The sequence below is a fragment of the Neovison vison genome, chromosome 7, assembly GCF_020171115.1.
Source record: "Neovison vison isolate M4711 chromosome 7, ASM_NN_V1, whole genome shotgun sequence".
Lineage (NCBI taxonomy): Eukaryota > Metazoa > Chordata > Mammalia > Carnivora > Mustelidae > Neogale > Neogale vison.
This window is the reverse complement of record NC_058097.1, coordinates 50,966,181-50,984,957: the sequence shown is the minus strand read 5'-3', so window position 1 is coordinate 50,984,957 and position 18,777 is coordinate 50,966,181. Positions and strand designations below refer to the sequence as shown.

At 55.5% G+C, this 18,777-nt stretch overlaps 2 protein-coding genes across 5 annotated transcripts; one reads left to right on the top strand and one right to left on the bottom strand.

Moving 5' to 3' along the window:
• Positions 1-243: 243 nt before the first annotated feature.
• On the bottom strand, positions 244-5,333 carry PIH1D1 (PIH1 domain containing 1). 4 transcript variants are annotated; one of them, XM_044256890.1, is made up of 10 exons: positions 5,249-5,333; positions 4,265-4,358; positions 3,835-3,901; positions 3,089-3,268; positions 1,984-2,045; positions 1,815-1,896; positions 1,260-1,389; positions 972-1,047; positions 473-616; positions 244-369 (listed from the first exon to the last, which is right to left on the bottom strand). In XM_044256890.1, exons 2-10 carry the CDS (start codon positions 4,352-4,354, stop codon positions 328-330), a joined length of 873 nt encoding a protein of 290 aa, XP_044112825.1. In that variant the 5' UTR covers positions 4,355-4,358; positions 5,249-5,333; the 3' UTR covers positions 244-327. The 4 variants fall into 4 exon arrangements, with proteins under 4 accessions (XP_044112825.1, XP_044112823.1, XP_044112824.1 ...); XM_044256888.1 differs by lacking the exon at positions 5,249-5,333 and adding an exon at positions 4,913-5,128; XM_044256889.1 differs by lacking the exon at positions 5,249-5,333 and adding an exon at positions 4,966-5,128.
• Positions 5,310-18,421, top strand: ALDH16A1 (aldehyde dehydrogenase 16 family member A1). The gene is made up of 17 exons (XM_044256886.1): positions 5,310-5,399; positions 10,422-10,524; positions 10,912-11,038; positions 11,538-11,716; positions 11,803-11,880; positions 12,220-12,401; positions 12,488-12,640; positions 13,121-13,306; positions 13,531-13,626; positions 13,833-13,969; positions 14,160-14,265; positions 14,355-14,485; positions 14,759-14,926; positions 15,211-15,412; positions 16,972-17,157; positions 17,483-17,605; positions 18,139-18,421. Exons 1-17 carry the CDS (start codon positions 5,310-5,312, stop codon positions 18,298-18,300), a joined length of 2,409 nt encoding a protein of 802 aa, XP_044112821.1. The 3' UTR covers positions 18,301-18,421.
• Positions 18,422-18,777: the final 356 nt, after the last annotated feature.

Here is an 18,777-nt window from a genome sequence, read left to right as displayed (position 1 = left end):
GGCCTGGGACCTTCTCGGGGCACTAGGGAGCCAAGGAGGGGACCTGAAAAAGAGAAGGGAGGGTCAGCTCTGGGACCTTGTGGGATAGGAGGGGAGAGACTGGAGACCAGGAGCCCGGGGAGAGGATCTGGAGAGGGAGAGGCTGAGGCCACAGCTGGGGCAGTGACTTCTCTGCGACTCTAGGACCCAGTCCAATGTCCCTCTTCCCTCCCATTCCTCATGTACTCCTAGCCAGACACAGAACAAAGGCAAAAATCTTTTATTTCAATTTCAGAGAAGCCCCCCACCAGCCTCTTCCTCCACTTGGAAGCACAGAAAGAAATCCAATCAAGAAGCCACTGACAGAAGGGGCATCGCCACCATCAGTTGCTGAGGAGAGACAGGAAAAAACAGAATAAGGATTTGGGACAAGGAGTCCTGGCCCCCCAGAGTGCCCCAACTCCCTGCACACTTCCCCCATCTCCCCAGGTACCTTTCTTTTCCGATGGAAGGCTGCTTTGCTCTCCTCGGAGTTGATCTGCAGGGGGATATAGGCATCCAGATGGTACAGCTGCTGGGGGCCCCCCATCACCAGGCGGTTCTCCCCGATCTCCAGTGACAGCCCCAGAGCTCCGTCCTGGGAATAGAGAGAAATAAGCTCACCCTTCCCTTCCCAGCAACAGGGCAATAATCACGGGGACCAGGGAGAAAAGGCTCCTGTGTTGGGATACCATATGAAAAGGGTCTTGCCTTCCAGGAAAAAGATGAGAGACCATAATTACAAGTCCCCGTGATTGAGCACTTACAATGACCAGAGCACCCTCAGGACGGCTCCCAAAGTGGGCCTGAAGGACCCACGACAGGCAGCTATACTCGGGGCGGGGCAGTGCTAACCAGGCTTCCACAGGTCTGGCAACGAGCCCCCCTCACTCCCCCTCAGAGATCCTAACCCTTCCAGACCTTTCTCTGGTTCTGGTCAAGCGTGCACTCACCAGTCGGGGGAGGTCAATTTCAGCCAAGAGGAGGTCAGGGGCTTCCAGCCAAAGGTTCAGGTGTGGCTTCTCGGGGCTGGGGAAGAACAAAACCCCAAACTGAGGAGCACCTACCAGGTCCTCGCCAGGGCTCATCCTTCCCTTTCTCCTGCCTCTGAGCCCTACTTCCTCAGGGAGCCTTCTGGGTGGGAGTGCTGCTTCTCCCCTCTCTGGGTTCCCAGAGCCCCCAGGACACTGCTTCCTATGGGGAGGGAGAGACGTGACAGAGAGAACCCATCGAAGGCCCACCCTTCCTCAGGTCTCAGGGAGTCAGGGGTGTACAGGTTTCCCAGCTCCTGGATCCGAGGACGCTGCTGGGAGCGGATATTTTGCTGGGAGATGGAGCCCAGGAAAGGCCGATTCTTCAGCATGCGCCACTCTGCGGGTAGGAAGCTAGGGGTCAAAGGTGGTAGGGTTGGGGTTCCCGTTGCTTCCTTAGGAGTCATGACAGCAAGAGCCTCAGGGGAAAGGCTCCGCCCCTCGGAGGATGCCGGGGACCCGGCCACACCCCCAAGCTTGGCTTTAGGAAATTGGCCCACTTTAGCCCGACCCTACCCACCCTGTTTTGCAATCTGTCCCCTAGAGATGCAACTGGCTCCACCCCTTGACTATCCAGACTCCGCCCCTCATCTGGTTTCTTGATACATCCCCGCCCCCAACCTTGGGAAGCCCCGCCTTCTTCTTGTAATCAACAGCCTAGGGACCAAGGAAATCCCTGCCCACACTAGCTCCACCACTGCCAAGGGCTGTCCCCAAGCTGCTGCCGCCCCTCTAGTCCCCGCTGGCCCAGGCCCCGCCCCTCACCTGGATTCAGTTGCAGACCGTATTTGTCCTCAAGGCCCTCCCTGGCAATGGTGACTACGAGCTCTCGCAAGAAATCGCTGTTCTAGGAGTAAGAGAGGGAGACTGCGGAAGGGCTCCGTGTGGAGGGAGAGGCCCCGGCCCAGGCCTCACCCGCAGCCCCGCCCCCAACCTGCATCCTCCGGTAGAAGTCGCTGTTGACGGCTACGTCGTAGGCGGTACAACCCTGGCCTTCTGTGGGAACAAGGCAAAACCAATAAAGGCCAGCAGCCGCAAGAGAGACCCGGAGACAATTAGAAAGTAATGGCTCAAGACTCGCACCACCCTCGTCTTTTCTCCTCGTGTCTTTTCCCACCACATCCCAGCGTTGACCTTGCCCCTTCCCTGCACACAGCCCTTGCAAAGCTCCCCAGCCCCAAGACGATGGTACGTGTCCTTCCGCGTGGCACTGGAGACCCTGTATGGTCTGCTCCTCCCACCTGGAGAGAAGTTCACTTCTCTGTTGGGGACCTGATCCGTTTAAATTTCTTCCAGTCTCTCCCGATGACTGACCGAACCAATCAATCCAATTCAATCACTCTCCAGCTTCTGGACTCCTCTTTCCCCTCTGCCTAGAACCCTCTTCTCTGTCTTGGCCCGATGAACTCCTCCAGTTCCTTCACATCTTAGATCTGACACCTCCGACTCCAAGAAGGTTTCCCCCCACCCCCCATCCCCCTACCCCCGCCAGAGCAGCACAAATCATACCATATTGCAATCGCATCTGTCCCCACCACCGTCGCCTAAGACTAGGAGTGTCTCAAGGGCAAGTTCTGGGTTATCAGTCCCTCCTCCCCAGGGCACTGCCCAAAGTGTGGTCCAGGAGGCTTCAGGGGAACATATGTGATTTGAAAGACAAGCATATAGAGAAAGAAACTCAACAAGAGACAGGTGAGACAAGGCTGAGAGATAGAGACACGGGGAGAAGGGTGAGGAAGGAAACAGGAACAAGAGTGAGAGCTGGTCCAGCCAGCTAATGAGGACACCTGCCCAGCTCCCTCACCATGGGGTAGGGCAGGGAGAAGGGCCAGCCTAGCCAGGCGGGCAGGACCAGGACCACCCCGTGTAGCAGGTAGTGGAGGCCCAGGAGGCTAGGCATATATCACAGAGAAAAGGATAAGGTCAGGAGAGCCAGATTTCTGGGTCCTAAGGGAGGAGGGTCCCAAGCCCTGGATCTTGGATCCTTGGGAAGAAAGGACCTAGGGAGCTAGATCCCTGGGTCCTCCAAGAGCACTGACTTGCATCCAGTTCGGCATGAGGCTCTCCCAGACTCATGGGGATGCGAAACCCAGCTTGGTCTTCCTCCAGCATTTGAAGCAGCTCATCCTCTGTCATGTCGGCCGGAGGAGGGATGGAAGGGGAGTGACAGATGTTGATGAACACCTTCCCTTTGGAGGAGTTGGTCTTTATGCAGAAACCTGGTGGAAGTAGGTTTGTCCTGAGGTGTGTGCCTCTGCATACATCTGGGTTTCCATTCATTCCCTCCTCAGTCTCTGTTGATCTGTCCCCTCTTTGTCCCCTTCTCTTGATCAGTCCTCTGCTTTCTGAATCTGCTCCCCGCCCCACCCGTGGGATCTGTAACTCTCTATCTTTATTTATTATTTGAGGGAACACAAGCAGGGGGAGTGGGAGTGGGAGAAGCAGGCTTCCCACTGAGCAGGGAGCCCGATGCGGGCTCACAGGATCCCGGAACCATGACCCTAGCCGAAGACAGGTGCCTAACAACTGAGCCACCCAGGCGCCCCCTCTGTAACTCTCTATCTTTGAGTCTCTCTCCCCCTAGTCATGGCTGTCCTCTTCCTCTCTTTAGATCTTAGTCCCTTCCCTGCTCTCTCTGGATCTCTGTCAAAACCTCCGCCAAGGCCTGTGTACTCCCATTATTGTGCCTCTCTCCTGCCTCCTATCTCTGTGTCCCATGCCCCTAGCCCCTGTCCACTCTCTTTGCAACTCTATCCCCCTCTCTCTGGGTTTCTGCCTTTCTCACCAGGTTGTGGTTGGATCTGTGTAGATTCTGGTCTGTTTGTCTGGGCCTGCTGGAGCTCCTTGGAGGCCTGTGTGAAGGAAAACAACCACCTTCATGCTGGCGTCTGGGCCATCAGACCCTCCTTTGTTCTTCAAAGGTTTGTCGAGAAATTTTATGCATATGAGATGTACACAGAATAGGACACACTATGTCCCGCTCCTCCTTTGAGGACCGCTAAGAACAACCCCAACCCCACTTGCATTTCTTCCAGAGCCTAGAAAACTTGGGAGTTAAGCAACTACAATTCCATGTAGTGCGTTCTGGGAATGCAGTCCCATCCCTGAGCACCCTCAGGTGTGCACATACACGTGTGCGTGAACACGCGCGTACACACACACACACACACAAATCCCTCGAATACCCAGGGACCCTGGAGTCGGTCAGTCCTCACCTGCAGCAGCAGCTCCTCGAAACGCGCGGTCTCAGCGCCCATCTTCTCTTCCTTCGTTAGCTCCGGCACCAGCAGCTTCGAGTCCGCCATAGCCCTGAAGAAGAGAACTAGGCGTCCTCAGCAACACCGACGTGCGCGGGGCGGGGGGCGGGGAGGGACCCTGGCCAGGATCAAAACTCCGTGGCCTGCTGCCCGACACCCACTATTCTGTATGAAATCTAAGAATATGGGCTTGAGACAATTCCACTCATGCCAGACACGGCTGTCCAATCTGCTGGAGACAACAGTTCTAGATGCTCTCTAAGTCCTGTGTGCCGAACGTGTATACGACAGCCACTCTCCGAGCCTCTGTAACCAAGGACTTCAGCCGACCACGCTTCCGTCCCCCTCAAACGCTCAGACACCAATCCGGGAACCCCACTACGTTCCGGCCAATCATAGTCTAAGGCTGGAGCCACGCCTCTCACTTCAACCAATCAAAACTTTAAACCCTGAACCCAATTTCTGAATGCCACACTTCCTGGGTCGATTAAAGCGGTAACTCTCCTCTTTCCCGACTAAATCTGGCCAAGCTACTGGGTGGGCAGTCCAGACCGGCACACTCAAAACCTTAATTTAAACGTCCATCCTAAAAGACTCCCTTCTGACCTCTAAACTATCGCTTCGTCCCAGAGCTCGAGTCGATTCTCTAGTAAATTTACTTCGGACTAAAAGCTGAACTCCTTGCCCTCAGTATGAACAGGGTGGAAAGGAGATACACAAATACGGCCACGCTTCTAAATCTGGAGCCTTCCTATTTGCAAGACACACACATTCTTATCTTGTCAGTGTCCCCAACCCCGCCTCGCTCTGAGGATTGCGCATGCTCCAAACCACCTTGCCCGCTGGAGCGTGTGGGCGGGGCCACTGGGTCTAAGGCGGGGTTACGCTCTATCTCCCGTAGTCCCGCCCCCTGGACTAGAGGGGGCGGTGCCGCCCTTCGACCTCAAGGTTCCTCTGGGTAGAGCGCCCCGCACTCCTTGGTGGAAAGCGGCCCGGAAGGGTGATGGCTGCTACGCGTGCAAGGCCCAGCGCCCGAGAGATTTTCACCACGCTGGAGTACGGACCGGTGCCTGAGAGCCACGCATGCGCACTGGTGAGGGCCTGCAGTTCGTTGTTGCCCATCCCCCTCCCCAGGCCTCCAGGTCTTGTTTGGCGCGCGGACTCCCGTGATCCACCGCGGCAGGTCCGCCCTTCTCGGTTCCCGTAACTCTGGCTACTCCTTAGGACCCACCCTTGAAGGGCATTCCCTTGAGCCTTTGCGGCTGCTGCCTCTTAACCCTTGAGTCTTTTCTCTTGTTTTAGAACCCGTCTCGTACCTCCGCTCTGCGGCAGTGTTTCCCCGATGCCTCAGAGCCCCCAAAGGGCCTCTGTTATTCTTCAGCCTCCCCTTCCCGGACCTCCGGTGAATCCCAGGGACTCGGAATTCCTGTAGGGCACCCCTGATCTTCCAAGGACCCCCAGAATCTCCGTGGACTTCCCGTGATTCCTCAGAACATCCTGTGGCTTGCGTGGCTCTCTGAGCCCCACCCCGCCGAACTCCTGTGGGTCCCCCGTAATTTCTCAGGGCCCCCATCAATCATTGCGGAGCTCCTAGGATCCTGGGAACCCCAGGATAGCTCAGAACTTAACTGTAATCTCTTACAGCCCCTCAGAATACCCTGGTGGGGCTCCCATGATTCTAAAGCGTCCCTTCAAGTCTTCTTGGGATCCCTCGGGGTCCCCCAGGACCTCTTGTGGTTCCTGTGGATAAGTAGGGTGCCTCGCATATTCTATAATTACCCAGGCTCCTCAGAACTCCTCCCATGGGGCTCTCCTCATCCCACAGGGTCTCTAGCACCCAGGAATGCGAAGCTTAGGCTGGGACAGTGGTCCAGGTGGAAGATGAGGCCAGAGCCTGGAGCGGGTTGTGGAAGTGGATAGATAGATAGGAGGGGATGAGGCAGAGATACAGGAGGACCAGTGTCAAAAGTTGAGAGGGCAAGGCAGTGTCTGGGGTTTGGCTGTCTCTGTCGTCGTGTCTCCCCCACCCCTCACCACCACCACCACTAGTGGTGAACCCAGGAGGACTGGGGCTTCGGGGATAGGCCTGAGCTTGGTTATCACATGGTGAGAGTGTGAGGGACCCTGGACAGCCTTGGCCTTGTGAAGGCATCAAATGCTACTTGGGCCCAAGCCTTCAGGTCTGGAGACAGGGACCTGGGAGTCATCAATGTGGAAAGATAGTTGAACTGAGGGAGTGAGGATCTGGATGCGAGGACAGAGCATTCCCACACTTGGAGCTTGGCTAGAGATGGAATATACTGAAATAGCAATAATAGTTAATAGTAATCATAGCAATAATAGTAATCATAGCTTATATTCACTGGGAGCTCTCTGTGCCAGCCTCTGTGCTCAGTGTGATCTAATTTAATCCCCAGAACAGCTGTGAGAGGGGATTATTGTCATTATTTTAGCCATAGCACAGGGAGGCATAAAGGGTATGTAATTTGCCCACTGTTAACACAGTTTAAAAGAGGTGAAGCTGAGATTTGAACCTAAGCCCTGGGATTCCACAGCCCATGGTTCCCCCACCGCCTCCCAAGCAAAAGTCTCAACCTTCCAATGTGTGAGCCAGGCTCAACCAACAAACTGTTTTCTTTGGCCCACATTTTATTTTTGAAAATGTGAATTAGTGGTCAACTCATTCCCTATAAACATCCAGGAGGAGTCCAGCTTCTTTTGAAAATAAAAACCCCAAATTTGGCAATGTTTGGCTCACATTCCCTGACAAAAATCATCTGGATTCAATAGTGACTGTCTCTTTAGACAAGTTATGAGTTCCCAATCTCCACCAGCCCCTCTTCTCACACTAACATGACTTCCCAGGGCCCTGTGGACATTCTTTTATGGTTTTGTTTTTCTTGGGCGGGGGGCGGTGGTTGGTGGGGTGGGGTGGAGATTGCAAACTTCCACAGAATACTTAATACTGCTACTTACCTATCCCTCAGCTTCAGGAATTGCCAGACATGTGGTCCAGTGTTGCATTCTTTTGTTTTCTCTTTTTTCTGGAACAATTTAAATCCCCGATGTCCTGTTAGCTTCCAAGAAATATTTGAATTCTCATTTCTAACAGATAAAGACTAGTTTTGTAACATAATCACCTAGCCATTTTAATTTTTTTTTTTTTTTTAAGAGAGAGAGCAAGAGCGCTCCAGCAAGCATGCAAGCAGGGGGAGGGGCAGGAGAATCTTAAGCAGTCTCCACGCCCAGCACAGAGCCCAAGAAGGGGCTCAATCTCACAACCCTGGGCCAAAATCAAGAGTCAGACACTTTGGGGCACCTGGGTGGCTCAGTGGGTTAAGCCGCTGCCTTCGGCTCAGGTCATGATCTCAGGGTCCGGGGATCAAGTCCTGCATCGGGCTCTCTGCTCGGCAGGGAGCCTGCTTCCTCCTCTCTCTCTCTCTGCCTGCCTCTCTGCCTACTTGTGATCTCTCTCTGTCAAATAAATAAATAAAATTAAAAAAAAAAATAGACACTTCAGCGACTGAGCCACCCAGGCAACCCCACCTAGCCATTTTTCACACTTCACATTAGCGGTCACTTTTTTTTTTTTTTTTTTTAAGATTTTATTTATTTGTCAGAAAAGAGAGAGCACAAGCAGGGGGAGCAGCAGGCTCAACATCGAGAAAGGAGCCCGAGGCGGGACTTGACCCCGGGACCCTGAGATCATGACCTGAGCCTCCCAGGCATCCCAGCGCTCATTGCTTAATATCATCCAATGCCCAGCTCATGTTCGTGCACCTCCAAAATGTGCACAAATTTTATTTTTTTATTTTTTATTTCCAAAATGTGTCTTTCCCTGGGGGTATTTGAATGGGAAACTTCTGACTCACCCTTTGACTTCAGAGAAAAAGCAGAAGGACCAGTTGGCAGGGTAAGAGGAAAATCGGGAGAATGTGGCTTTGGGATGCTAAGAAGAAGAGAGCAGTTGTAGAAGGAAAGAGTGGAAAGCAGGTCTGGGATTTCGCCAGGATCTAGGGAAGGCAGGACCAGGGAGAGAAACATGGTGCAGATATGGAAGGCGAGGTGCAGTGAGATTAAGAAGAAATCCTACCTAGCACTGCTCTGAGTGTACGATGTGCATTGCTTTTTTTTTTTTTTTAAGGTTTTTATTTATTTATTTGTTAGAGAAAGAGAGAGAGAGTGTGGGAGAACACAAGCAGGCAGAGCAGCAGGCAGAGGCAGAGAGAGAAGCAGGCTCCCCACTGAGCAAGGAGCCCGATGCGGGACTCGATCCCAGCACCCTGGGATCATGACCCGAGCCAAAGGCAGTGGCTTAACCAACTGAGCCACCCAGGCATCCCTGCATTGATGCATTTAATTAATCCTTGCCACAGCCCTGTGAAGTAGTGAGGAGCTGTGCTTATCCCCATTTTCAAGATGGCCAAAGTACTGTTACACCCTGGCTGACGTTGAACAATAAATACTAGAGCCAAGATTCATTTCCTAGCCCCAGAGGCTCCATGCCACACTGTCCCGTTTGTAGTGCCTCTCCGCTCTGCCCTGGGCTCAGGTAGACACGTCACAGCCAAATAAGTTGCACCTGGTAAGCCCCGCTACATCGGGGGTCAGAGCTGCCCCTTGAAGTGATGGCCGCTGGGTGCAGGAGCCACCTGGCTTAGCCGCCTCGCCTTCCAAATAGAACCCGTTACTGCCTGATAACAGTGCCACGGGCATTGCCTCCAGGATTGTGACAAGGTATGCGCCCAATCTCAGGAACGTAGGGTGCTCCAGAAAGCCCCAGTGCTCGGGCCTCCTGTTGGATTTCTATGGAGTGTTCCCAGTTTTCCCAGGCAGGTGCGGTGGATCCTTCAGGAGTCATTGTTGCCTGGTGATGCTGTGGAATTATCTTAGGATTCCTGAGAAACAGGAACCTCGCCCATGGAGAAGAAAGGATTTTATTCAGCCACATTTCAAAGTCAATAGGACAGGGGCAGCTGGGTGGCTCAGTGGCTTAAGCGGCTGCCTTGGGCTCCCGTCATGATCCTAGGGTCCTGGGATCGAGCCCCAGTTATGGGTCCCTGCTCAACAGAGAGTCTGCTTCTCCCTCTTCCTCTGCTCCTCCTCTTTCCAGCTTTCACACCTGTGCTGGCTCGCATGCTCTATCTCTCTGTCCAGTGAATTTTAAAAAAGAAAAATCTTTTTAAAAAAAAGCAAAGTCAGTAGGCCAGCCCTCGTATATCTCTGGTGAGAACATGAAACAGCTTGCTGGGCTCCTCCATAAGTTACTCGTGGAGTTGACCTGTGACCCTCCAGGGTCCACATGCCTAGAAGAAGTAAAGTCAGGTGATGAAACAAAAACTTGTGTGTGCCTGTTCGAAGCAGCGCTATTCACAATAACTAGAAGGCAGAGACAGACCGAACCTGCATTCACTGGTGATAAATGGATAAACAAAATGTGGCTTATCCAGACAATGGAATATTGTATAGGCGTGTAAAAAAAATAAATAAGTTTGTTGTTATTGTTGTTCAAAAGGGAGAGAAGATGGGGAGAGACTGAGGGAGAGAATCTCAAGCAGGCTCCATGTCCAGCACGCCAGTGCGGGGCTCGATCTCATGATGCTGAGATCATGACCCGAGCCAAAATCAAGAGTCAGATGCTTAATGGATCAAGCCAGCCAGACGCCCCTAAAAATAGGGTGTTGGACGAAAAAAGCCAGGCAAAAAGAGTCACAGATTGTAAGGTTCCTTTTCTGTGAGATATCCAGAGTCAGCAAATCCACAGAAACAGGAAGCAGATCAGTGGTAGCCAGAAGCTAGGGACAGGGGAAGGGGAGAGTGACTGCCCAGTGTGAACACAGTTTCCTTGCAAGGGGTTGGAAGTATTCTAGAAGGAGATCCTGGTGATGGTGGCATGTCCTAAATGCTGCTGAACTGTATCCTTTACAATGCTTAACATGATGAGTTTTTGGTTATAATGTATCTTATGTTTAGGGGTTATTTTCCTTCTACAGAGGAAAAGAATGAGCAGGGGGGCAGAGGGGTGCAGGTGTCCTCTCCCAGAGGATTCTAGGCAGGGATTGAGCTCCCCCAGCTGCCTCCAGACCCCATTCCGAACTGTCTTCATCTCCCACAGGCCTGGCTGGACACCCAGGACCGACACTTGGGTCACTATGTAAACGGGAAGTGGTTGAAGCCAGAACACAGGAACTCAGTGCCTTGCCAGGATCCCATCACAGGTAGGAGGTGTCCCCCAGCTGCTATGGGAGGGAGAGGCATCTACACCCCCAGCTGGACCGACAACAAGGCCCCATTCCCTTTGCTCAGGGCTCTGAGGGCAGGGTATAGCCAGTGAGGGAAGGCCAAGATTTCTGGCTCTTTCTGGTAATGGTCATCCTAATTACTGCTCCAAGCCCGTGTGGATGCTTCTTGAAGTCACTCTCTACTAAGATCCCTTCCTTGATTATGGGAGACAGTCAGAGCAATGACCAACAGAGTCATCACAGAACTGGGGACTAGCTGTCCTGCCTTGGGGTGCGCCTGGGCTCTGGAAATCTCAGCCCCCTCCAGCTCTACACGGGCTCCCCCACTCTTCCCATCTGGGATCCCTCCATTCATCTCCCCAGGAGAGAGCTTGGCCAGTTGCCTCCAGGCACAGGCTGAAGATGTGGCAGCAGCCGTGGAGGCAGCAGGGACTGCGTTTGAGACCTGGAGCGGACTCCCTGGAGCCTCTCGGGCCCAGCACCTAGTCAGGTGACGCAGCTGAGGCGTGGGTCTCGGGACGTGGGGAAGGACTCCATCCCCCAGCATCTACTTGAGACTGTGGGAACAGAGACTCTCTTTCCCGAGAGCTCTAGCTCGCTGAATTACTTGCATGCTAAGGCTCCTGTGGGCTCCACACCCTCAAGCCTCTAGCAGCTAAAACATCCCATACACCAGGGCTAATATGAGAAAGCTCTGTTCCCCAGAATAGCCCCAGGGCTCACTGAGCCTCCCATTTTCCCCACCCCAATGTCCATTTTCCATTTTCTCTTATTTGGGGCAACTAGAGACAAAGTTTCCACTTTCTAAGAGAACAATTGCTCGGACTACATTTCCCATAAATCTCTGGGGGGGGTGCTCTCCACCCCTGGCAAATGATAGGGATGCCCCCAGGAGATCGTAGGGATTATAGTCCAAATACACAGGGGGTGTTCCAGGACTGTGTGACTGAGGGGCAGAGGGAAATGACTCTCCCCGGCTTTCTCTGCAGGCTGGCCAAGATGATCCAGAAACACCAGAGGCTGCTATGGACCCTGGAGTCCCTGGTTTCTGGGCGAGCCATTCGAGAGGTTCGAGACGGGGATGTCCCACTGGCCCAGCAGCTGCTCCAGTACCATGCCATCCAGGCGTCCACCCAGGAGGAGGTGCTGGCAGGCTGGGAGCCCATGGGTGAGAAGCAGGAGTCCTGGCCCCCAGCCCCTTTCTCCCCCATGACCTAGCAGTACCTGCCGCAGTCCCCTTATTTATTCTTACAGGAGTGATTGGTCTCATCTTGCCACCTACATTCTCCTTCCTTGAGATGATGTGGAGGATTTGCCCAGCCCTGGCTGTGGGTAATTGATGGGCTGGATCTGAGGGAGGAGGGGCTGGGGGCCTGCACCCCTGGGTCTGAGGGAGCAGGGGACTGAGGGCCTGGACTGCTGGGTCTGAGGGAAGAGGGACTGCGGGTCTGGACTCCTGAGTCTGAGGGAGGAGGGGCGGTGGGGGGAAACTGGACCCCTAGGTCTGAGGGAGGAGGGGCTGGTGGCCCGGACTCCTGGGTCTGAGCTGGGGGCCCAGACTCCAGGGTCTGAGGGAAGAGGGGCGGTGGGGGGAAACTGGACCCCTAGGTCTGAGGGAGGAGGCACTGGGGGCCCAGACTCCAGGGTTTTTGAGCTGCCCACCTTTTCCAGGTTGTACTGTAGTGGTCCTCGTGCCACCAGCCTCCCTGACACCCCTCCTCCTGGCCCAGCTGGCAGGGGAGCTAGACTCGTTCCCAGGAATCCTCAATGTGGTCAGTGGCCCTGCCTCCCTGGGCCCCGTCCTGGCCTCCCAGCCTACAGTCCAGAAGGTGACCTTCTGTGGAACCGTTGAGGTATCTTCGGGGCTGGGAGGGGGACAGGACGTGGCTGGGAGGCCAGAAGGCCCCTCCCTCAGCTGAATTCGGTGGGGATCCTGCAGGAAGGACGTGCCCTTCGGCGGAGCCTGGCAGGCAGGGGTGCCGAGCTGGGCCTGGCCCTGGGAGCCGAGTCGCTGCTGGTGCTGACGGAGGCGGCAGATGTGGACTCGGCTGTGGAGGGTGTCGTGGATGCGGCCTGGTCCGACCGCAACGCAGTAAGGCCCATGTGCTCGGGGTCCCCTGAGTCCTGGGGGTCATGCCTGTCCATCTCCAGACCTCAGGGGCTCTTGTCTCTCCACCAGTTGTAATTTTCAGTGTTTTGGGTTGCACATTCTCTCTCTGCACCAGCACAAGAGGAGCACAGGGCTCCTCTTCGCCTCAGATTCCTGGATCTCCCTGTCCCGGCCCTCCTGTTTCTGCAGGAGCTCATGTCTCTTGTTTTTAGAGGTTCTGTGCACTTTTCTGAGTGTGCATGTCCCTAGTTTTCCAACCTCTGTCTTCACTCTGAGTCACCCTCTTCTGTAACTTGCCCCCCTGCCTGACTGTGGCGCCTTGGTGAGTGTCTGGGCTCCCCAGTCACTCCTCCCTGACTCTCCTCTGATCTGTGTATGTCCGCAAGGCTCGACCCTCTGTGGGGGACTGTCCCCTAAAGGTGGGCCCTGCTTTGCCCTCCCTGACATCCCTCTCCCTTGCAGGGGGGACTCAGGCTCCTCATCCAGGAGTCTGTGTGGGACGAGACGATGAGGCGGCTCCAGGAGCGGATGGCCCGGCTTCGGGGTGGTCGAGGACTGGATGGGGCCGTGGACATGGGGGCTCGAGGGGTGGCCGCACATGACCTGGCCCAGCGCTATGTGCATGAGGCCCAAAGTCAGGGCGCACAGGTGAGCAAGGGGCACAGACTCCAGGATGCCAGGGGAGGAGGGACCTGGAGACCTGACCCCTGGGTCTGAGGGAGGAGGGGCTGGGGCGAGGACTCCCAGGTCTAAGGGAAGAGTGGCAAGGGGCAAGGACTCCTGGGTCTGAGGGAGGAGAGGCTGGGTGTCTGGACTCCCGGGTCTGAGGGAGGAGGCGCCAGAAGTGAACTTGTCGATCTGCTTCTCTTCAGGTGTTCCAGGCTGGAGATGTGCCTTCAGACAGTCCGTTCTTCCCCCCGACTTTGGTCTCTGACCTGCCCCCAGCTTCCCCATGTACACAGGCAGAGGTGAGCCCTCCAAGGCCCCAGAGATCCTATTCCATCCACCCACCTGCGGCCAGACCTGAGCAGCAAGACTCCGCCTGCCGAGGCCCCCGTGGGGTGACCCCTGGGTCTGGGTCCGGGGGCTGCTTATGGTTGGAAGCTGCTCCCCTAATGGATGTTGGGGAGAGAAGCTATCCGGGCCCCCTGAGCTCCGTCCTCACCCCTTCCAGGTTCCCTGGCCCGTGGTCGTGGCCTCCCCATTCCGCACAGCTAAGGAGGCCCTGGCTGTTGCCAACAGGACGCCCCGAGGAGCCAGTGCCAGTGTGTGGAGCGAGAGACTAGGGCAGGCCCTGGAGCTGGGCTGGGGGTCAGTCGGCGCCTGCGGGGGCCACAGGGGGCAGCCTGTTGGGGGGCGCCCAGCTTCTGCTCTTTTTTCTCAGTCTTGAGGTCTCTATCCCCTCTCTCTGGAGTTCTGCCCGCCCCTCCTCCCTGACTCCAGGCCCCCCGCCACTTTCCACTCTTGCCACTCTTGCTCCCGTCCCCCTCTCTCCCCACAGGCTCCAGATGGGCACCGTCTGGATCAATGCCCATGGCCTGCGAAACACTCAGGTGCCCGCAGGCGGCTGCAAGGAGAGTGGGTCTTCCTGGCACGGGGGCCCCGACGTGAGTGCGCCCCTCCTCCGCCCGATCATCACCCCCTTCAGCCACCGCATGCCCTCTCCTGTGTCCTTCTGACACTGCCTCTCCCCCAGGGTCTGTATGAGTATCTGCGGCCCTCAGGAACCCCCGCCCGGCTGTCTTACTTTTCTGAGAATCTGAACTATGACACCTTTGGCCTCTCTGTCCCCTCCACCCTGCCAGCAGGGACTGAAAAAGGACCCAGGTGAGTTGTCTCGGGCTGCAACTCCCAGAATCCCCCCGGGGTGGGGAAGGGGAGAAGGGAGGTTGGGGCTGGCTCCTCGTGGGCTGCAGTGGGGGGTTCATTAGAGCTGTCTTGAGGGGTCCCTGTGTGGCTCCACTCCGACTCCCTCTCCTAAGGAGAGTCTCCATCCTGCTGAAAGAAGGACTGTGCTCTCCCAGAGGCACAGCGGGGTGGAGCATGGGGTCTGAGGAGACGTGACCCCAGGACCCACACCCACGCCTCACCCTTCTCCAGCCCGGCAGCCCCCTATGGGCTCTTCATTGGCGGCGGTTTCCAAGCTCCGGGGTCCCGGAGCTCCAGACCCATCCAGGATTTGCAAGGCAATCTCCACAGCTACGTGGCTGAGGGCGGAGCCAAGGATGTCCGAGGGGCTGTGGAGGCTGCTCACCAGGCTGCCCCTGGGTAAGGAAGTCACGTGGGAGAACCCAGAGGTAATGGGGCATTAGAAAGAGTGGTCTGAGACCCCCAAGTGCTGGGGGCATATGGGGTCTGGGACTGGTGGGCTGTGAGGTCCGAGCTCCCAAGGCTGACAGGATACGGGTCATGGCCCTCACTCCCCTCCGCAGACAGATGAGGCTGTGGGGCCTGGAGCCCCATCATCAGGGCTGTGGACAGAGGAGGGATATCTGGAAGGATCCAGGACCAGAAAGCTGACCCTAATTTGCACTGTGTCCCCTTCCCCCCAGCTGGGTAGGCCAGTCGCCAGGGACCCGGGCGACCCTGCTGTGGGCCCTTGCAGCTGCCCTGGAACGCCGGGAGTCTGCCCTCACCTCGAGGCTGGAGAGGCATGGTGTGATGCTCAAGGACGCCCAGGCGGAAGTGAAGCTGAGCGCCAGGCAGCTCCGGGCCTGGGGCACCCGTGCCCAGGCCCAGGGCCATGTGTTGCAGGTGAGAGGGTCGTGTGAGCCGGCAGACAGCGAGGGCAGCTTGGGGTGGGAGTCAGAGCAAGGATCTGGGAGTGAGCTGGACTTGCGGGAAGACAGCGAGAGAGCACGAGCGGGAGGGCAGAGGGAGGGAGACCCTCAAGCAGGCTCTGCACTGAGCGAGGAGCCCAACAGGAGGCTCGATCTCATGACCCTGAGATCATGATCTGAGCCGAAACCAAGAGTTGAAAGCCCAACAGACAGAGCCACCCAGGTGCCCCTAACTCCTAGGTTTTAATCTGAGAACAGTGAAAACTTGTATCCATACGGGATTTATGCCCCAATTTTATAGTGACATTATTCCTAATAGCTGAGGACTGGAAACAGTCTCGCGCCCGGCCCCGTCTGTACCGCACGTGACTCTTGATCTCAGGGGGAGTGAATTTGAAGCCACTCTTTGGGCATGGGGTTTATTTCTATTTATTTATTTTTATTTTTATTTCTTTTAAAGATTTTATTTATTTATTTGGCAGACAGAGATCACAAATAGGCAGAGAGGCAGGCAGAGAGAGAGGAAGGGAAGCAGGCTCCCCACCGAGCAGAGAGCCCGATGCGGGATTCGATCCCAGGACCCTGGGATCGTGACCTGGGCTGAAGGCAGAGGCCTCAACCCACTGAACACCCAGGCACCTGGAGTTTATTTTTAAAACAAATAAATAAATATGATAAATAAAACAAAAAGTGGGAGTAATCCAAACGTCCCTTGGGAGGTTTAACGAACAAAGCGTGCCTCACCCGTAACAGCGGGACCCTGCTCAGCGTCCTGTGGGTGAATCTCAAAGGGACCCTGAGGAGTGAAAGAAGCCAAATTAGAAACAGTGCAGCCTATATAATTCTGTATCTAGAAAATTCTAGAAAAGACAAACTATAGTGAGCGGAAGCAGAGCGGTGGTTGAGGAGGGAGAGGGTTCAGGTGGAGTCAGGTGGAAAGGATCACTAAGGGGCACAGGGAGGTTTGGGGGAGTGAAGTCCATTATCTTGATTGTAGTGATGGCTTCAAGCGATTTGAGGGCATCTGGCAGGCTCAGTTGGTAGAGTATAAAACTTGATCTCAGGGTCATGAGCTCAAGCCCCATGTTGGGCATAAAGTTACTCAAAAAAAAAAAAAGAAAGAAAAAAATAACAAATTATGACCTTTAAAATGCATGCAGTTTAGTGAATGTCAATTATATTCAATAAAGTTTAAAAAAAATTATACACATGCACATAGAAACAAACCCACGGGCCAGGTTCTGAGCTCTCTGCACACAATTTATTTCATTTCAACAACAAACCTCTGAGGGAAGCACCGTTTGGCTCATTTGAAAGATGGGGCACTGAGGCCAGGAGAGGTTAAGTAACTCCCCCAAGATCACACAGCTGGTGAGTGGCAGAGCCCACAGCCTGGCTCCAGTCGGCTCTGCACTTTTACCCAGTGAATCATCTATAGGCGTTGTTACAGAAAAGGAAAGGTGGGGAGAGGAGGAATGGGGCAGATGACGAGGCTCCTGTGCCCAGCCCTTGACCTCCTGCATGTCCCTGCAGGTGGCAGAGCTGAAAGGCCCGGTGCTCCGGCTGCGGGAGCCGCTGGGCGTGCTGGCCATTGTGTGCCCTGACGAGTGGCCCCTGCTTGCCTTCGTGTCCCTGCTGGCTGCTGCCCTGGCCCATGGCAACACTGTGGTCCTGGTGCCCAGCGGGGCCTGTCCCATCCCCGCCCTGGAGGTCTGTCAGGTACAGTTTCCTGACTTCCTGCTGCAGCTCCCAGCCACCCCTGGGGCAGCAGGTGAATGGGAGGTGCCCGGGGCTTGCACTCACCCCACCCCCTTGGTAACCATGGTAACCCCACCCCGCCCCCATCCAAACCTGCATCCAAGCCTGCATTGCTCATCCACCCTGGGACCGTTCTGTCCAGGCCTCAAGCGTTCGCCACTCATGACCTGCGTCCCGTTCCTTCCAGGAGCCCCAAGGGCTCTCCCCAGATGCTCACTCCTCACCCAGCCTATTGCCTCCGGGTCTCTGACTCCCTTCTCGCCCAATCGTCTCTACTGTCCCCTAGGATATGGCCGCCTTATTGCCAGCAGGCCTGGTAAATGTGGTGACTGGCGACCGGGACCACCTGACCCGCTGCCTGGCCTTGCACCAGGATGTCCAGGCCCTGTGGTACTTCGGATCTGCCAAGGTACCCTTTGCTTTGCTGTCTTTTTGCCGTCTCGAACCTCACCGACAGCCTCTCCCTTTTCTGGAATCAGGGCATTGCCACCTTAGAGTTCCAGTTACTAGGGAGGACAGACTCCTCGGCAACCGGGTTAGGAGGTCCTGCCCTTTTAGAGTCCAGGTTGCTAAGTAAGAGGATCTCCTTAGCATAGCAACAAGGGCCCAAAAACCTCATCTCATTGGACGACCGGTTGCTAAGGACCACACCCTAGTAGCAGAACCAGAGGCCCACTGTCCACCCTCCTGATGATAACAGGGGAACTCCTTGTCACCAAGAACCCAGGCCCCATTCCTTTCAATGTGGGCTGTTAATGGGGAGGAAATCCCCTAGCCACAAAGGTCAGCCTTGTTTCCCTCAGCATCTGGAAGGTCTGTGGACTACAGACCGAGCATTGTCGAAACAGAGCCTAGGTCAAGCCATCAGGCCCCTCAGTAATAAGACACAGCTGCTTGGCATCCCAGCTGGCAGAAGTCCTGATCCCCCTCTTCTCGTGCCAGGGCTCCCAGTTTGTGGAGTGGGCCTCAGCTGGAAACCTGAAGCCGGTATGGGTGAACCGGGGCTGCCCTCGCGCCTGGGATCAGGAGGCCCAGGGGGCAGGCCAAGAGCTGGGGCTGCGGGCAGCACGGACCAAGGCCCTGTGGCTGCCCATGGGAGACTGATGCCCGAGTGCCTCCCGCTCCACCTTGGACAGAGGAGAGATGGACTCTGACAGACACCAGAAGCCTGGAACTTTCTTTTATTAGGACTTCCATGTCCTCCAATAAACTCTAACCAACCTTGGCTGTGCTTCTGAGGGGAGGAAGTGGGGGAGTAGCAACTTCTGGTCTGTTCGAGGCCATCTGAGTTCAGAGACTCAGCAGCCGGGTGGGCTGGCTCTGGTACAACACAGTGTTTGTCAAACAGATAAAGGGAACTCTGAGAAGCCCCAGACAGGACCCCAGGGCCTCTTGTTTTCCCCCCGGTCTTCTCCATCCTAAGGCTCTCACTCTTTGACTTGCTCTGCCAATGCGTCGTTTCAGGATCCGTGGGGTGCTGGTACAGGGTAAAAGCACAGTGGCTCTCAGGAGTAGGATAAAGGCCTGGTAAGTAACACTCGCAGGTTCCCGTTGGAACTGGGACATGCTCCCACCATGTCA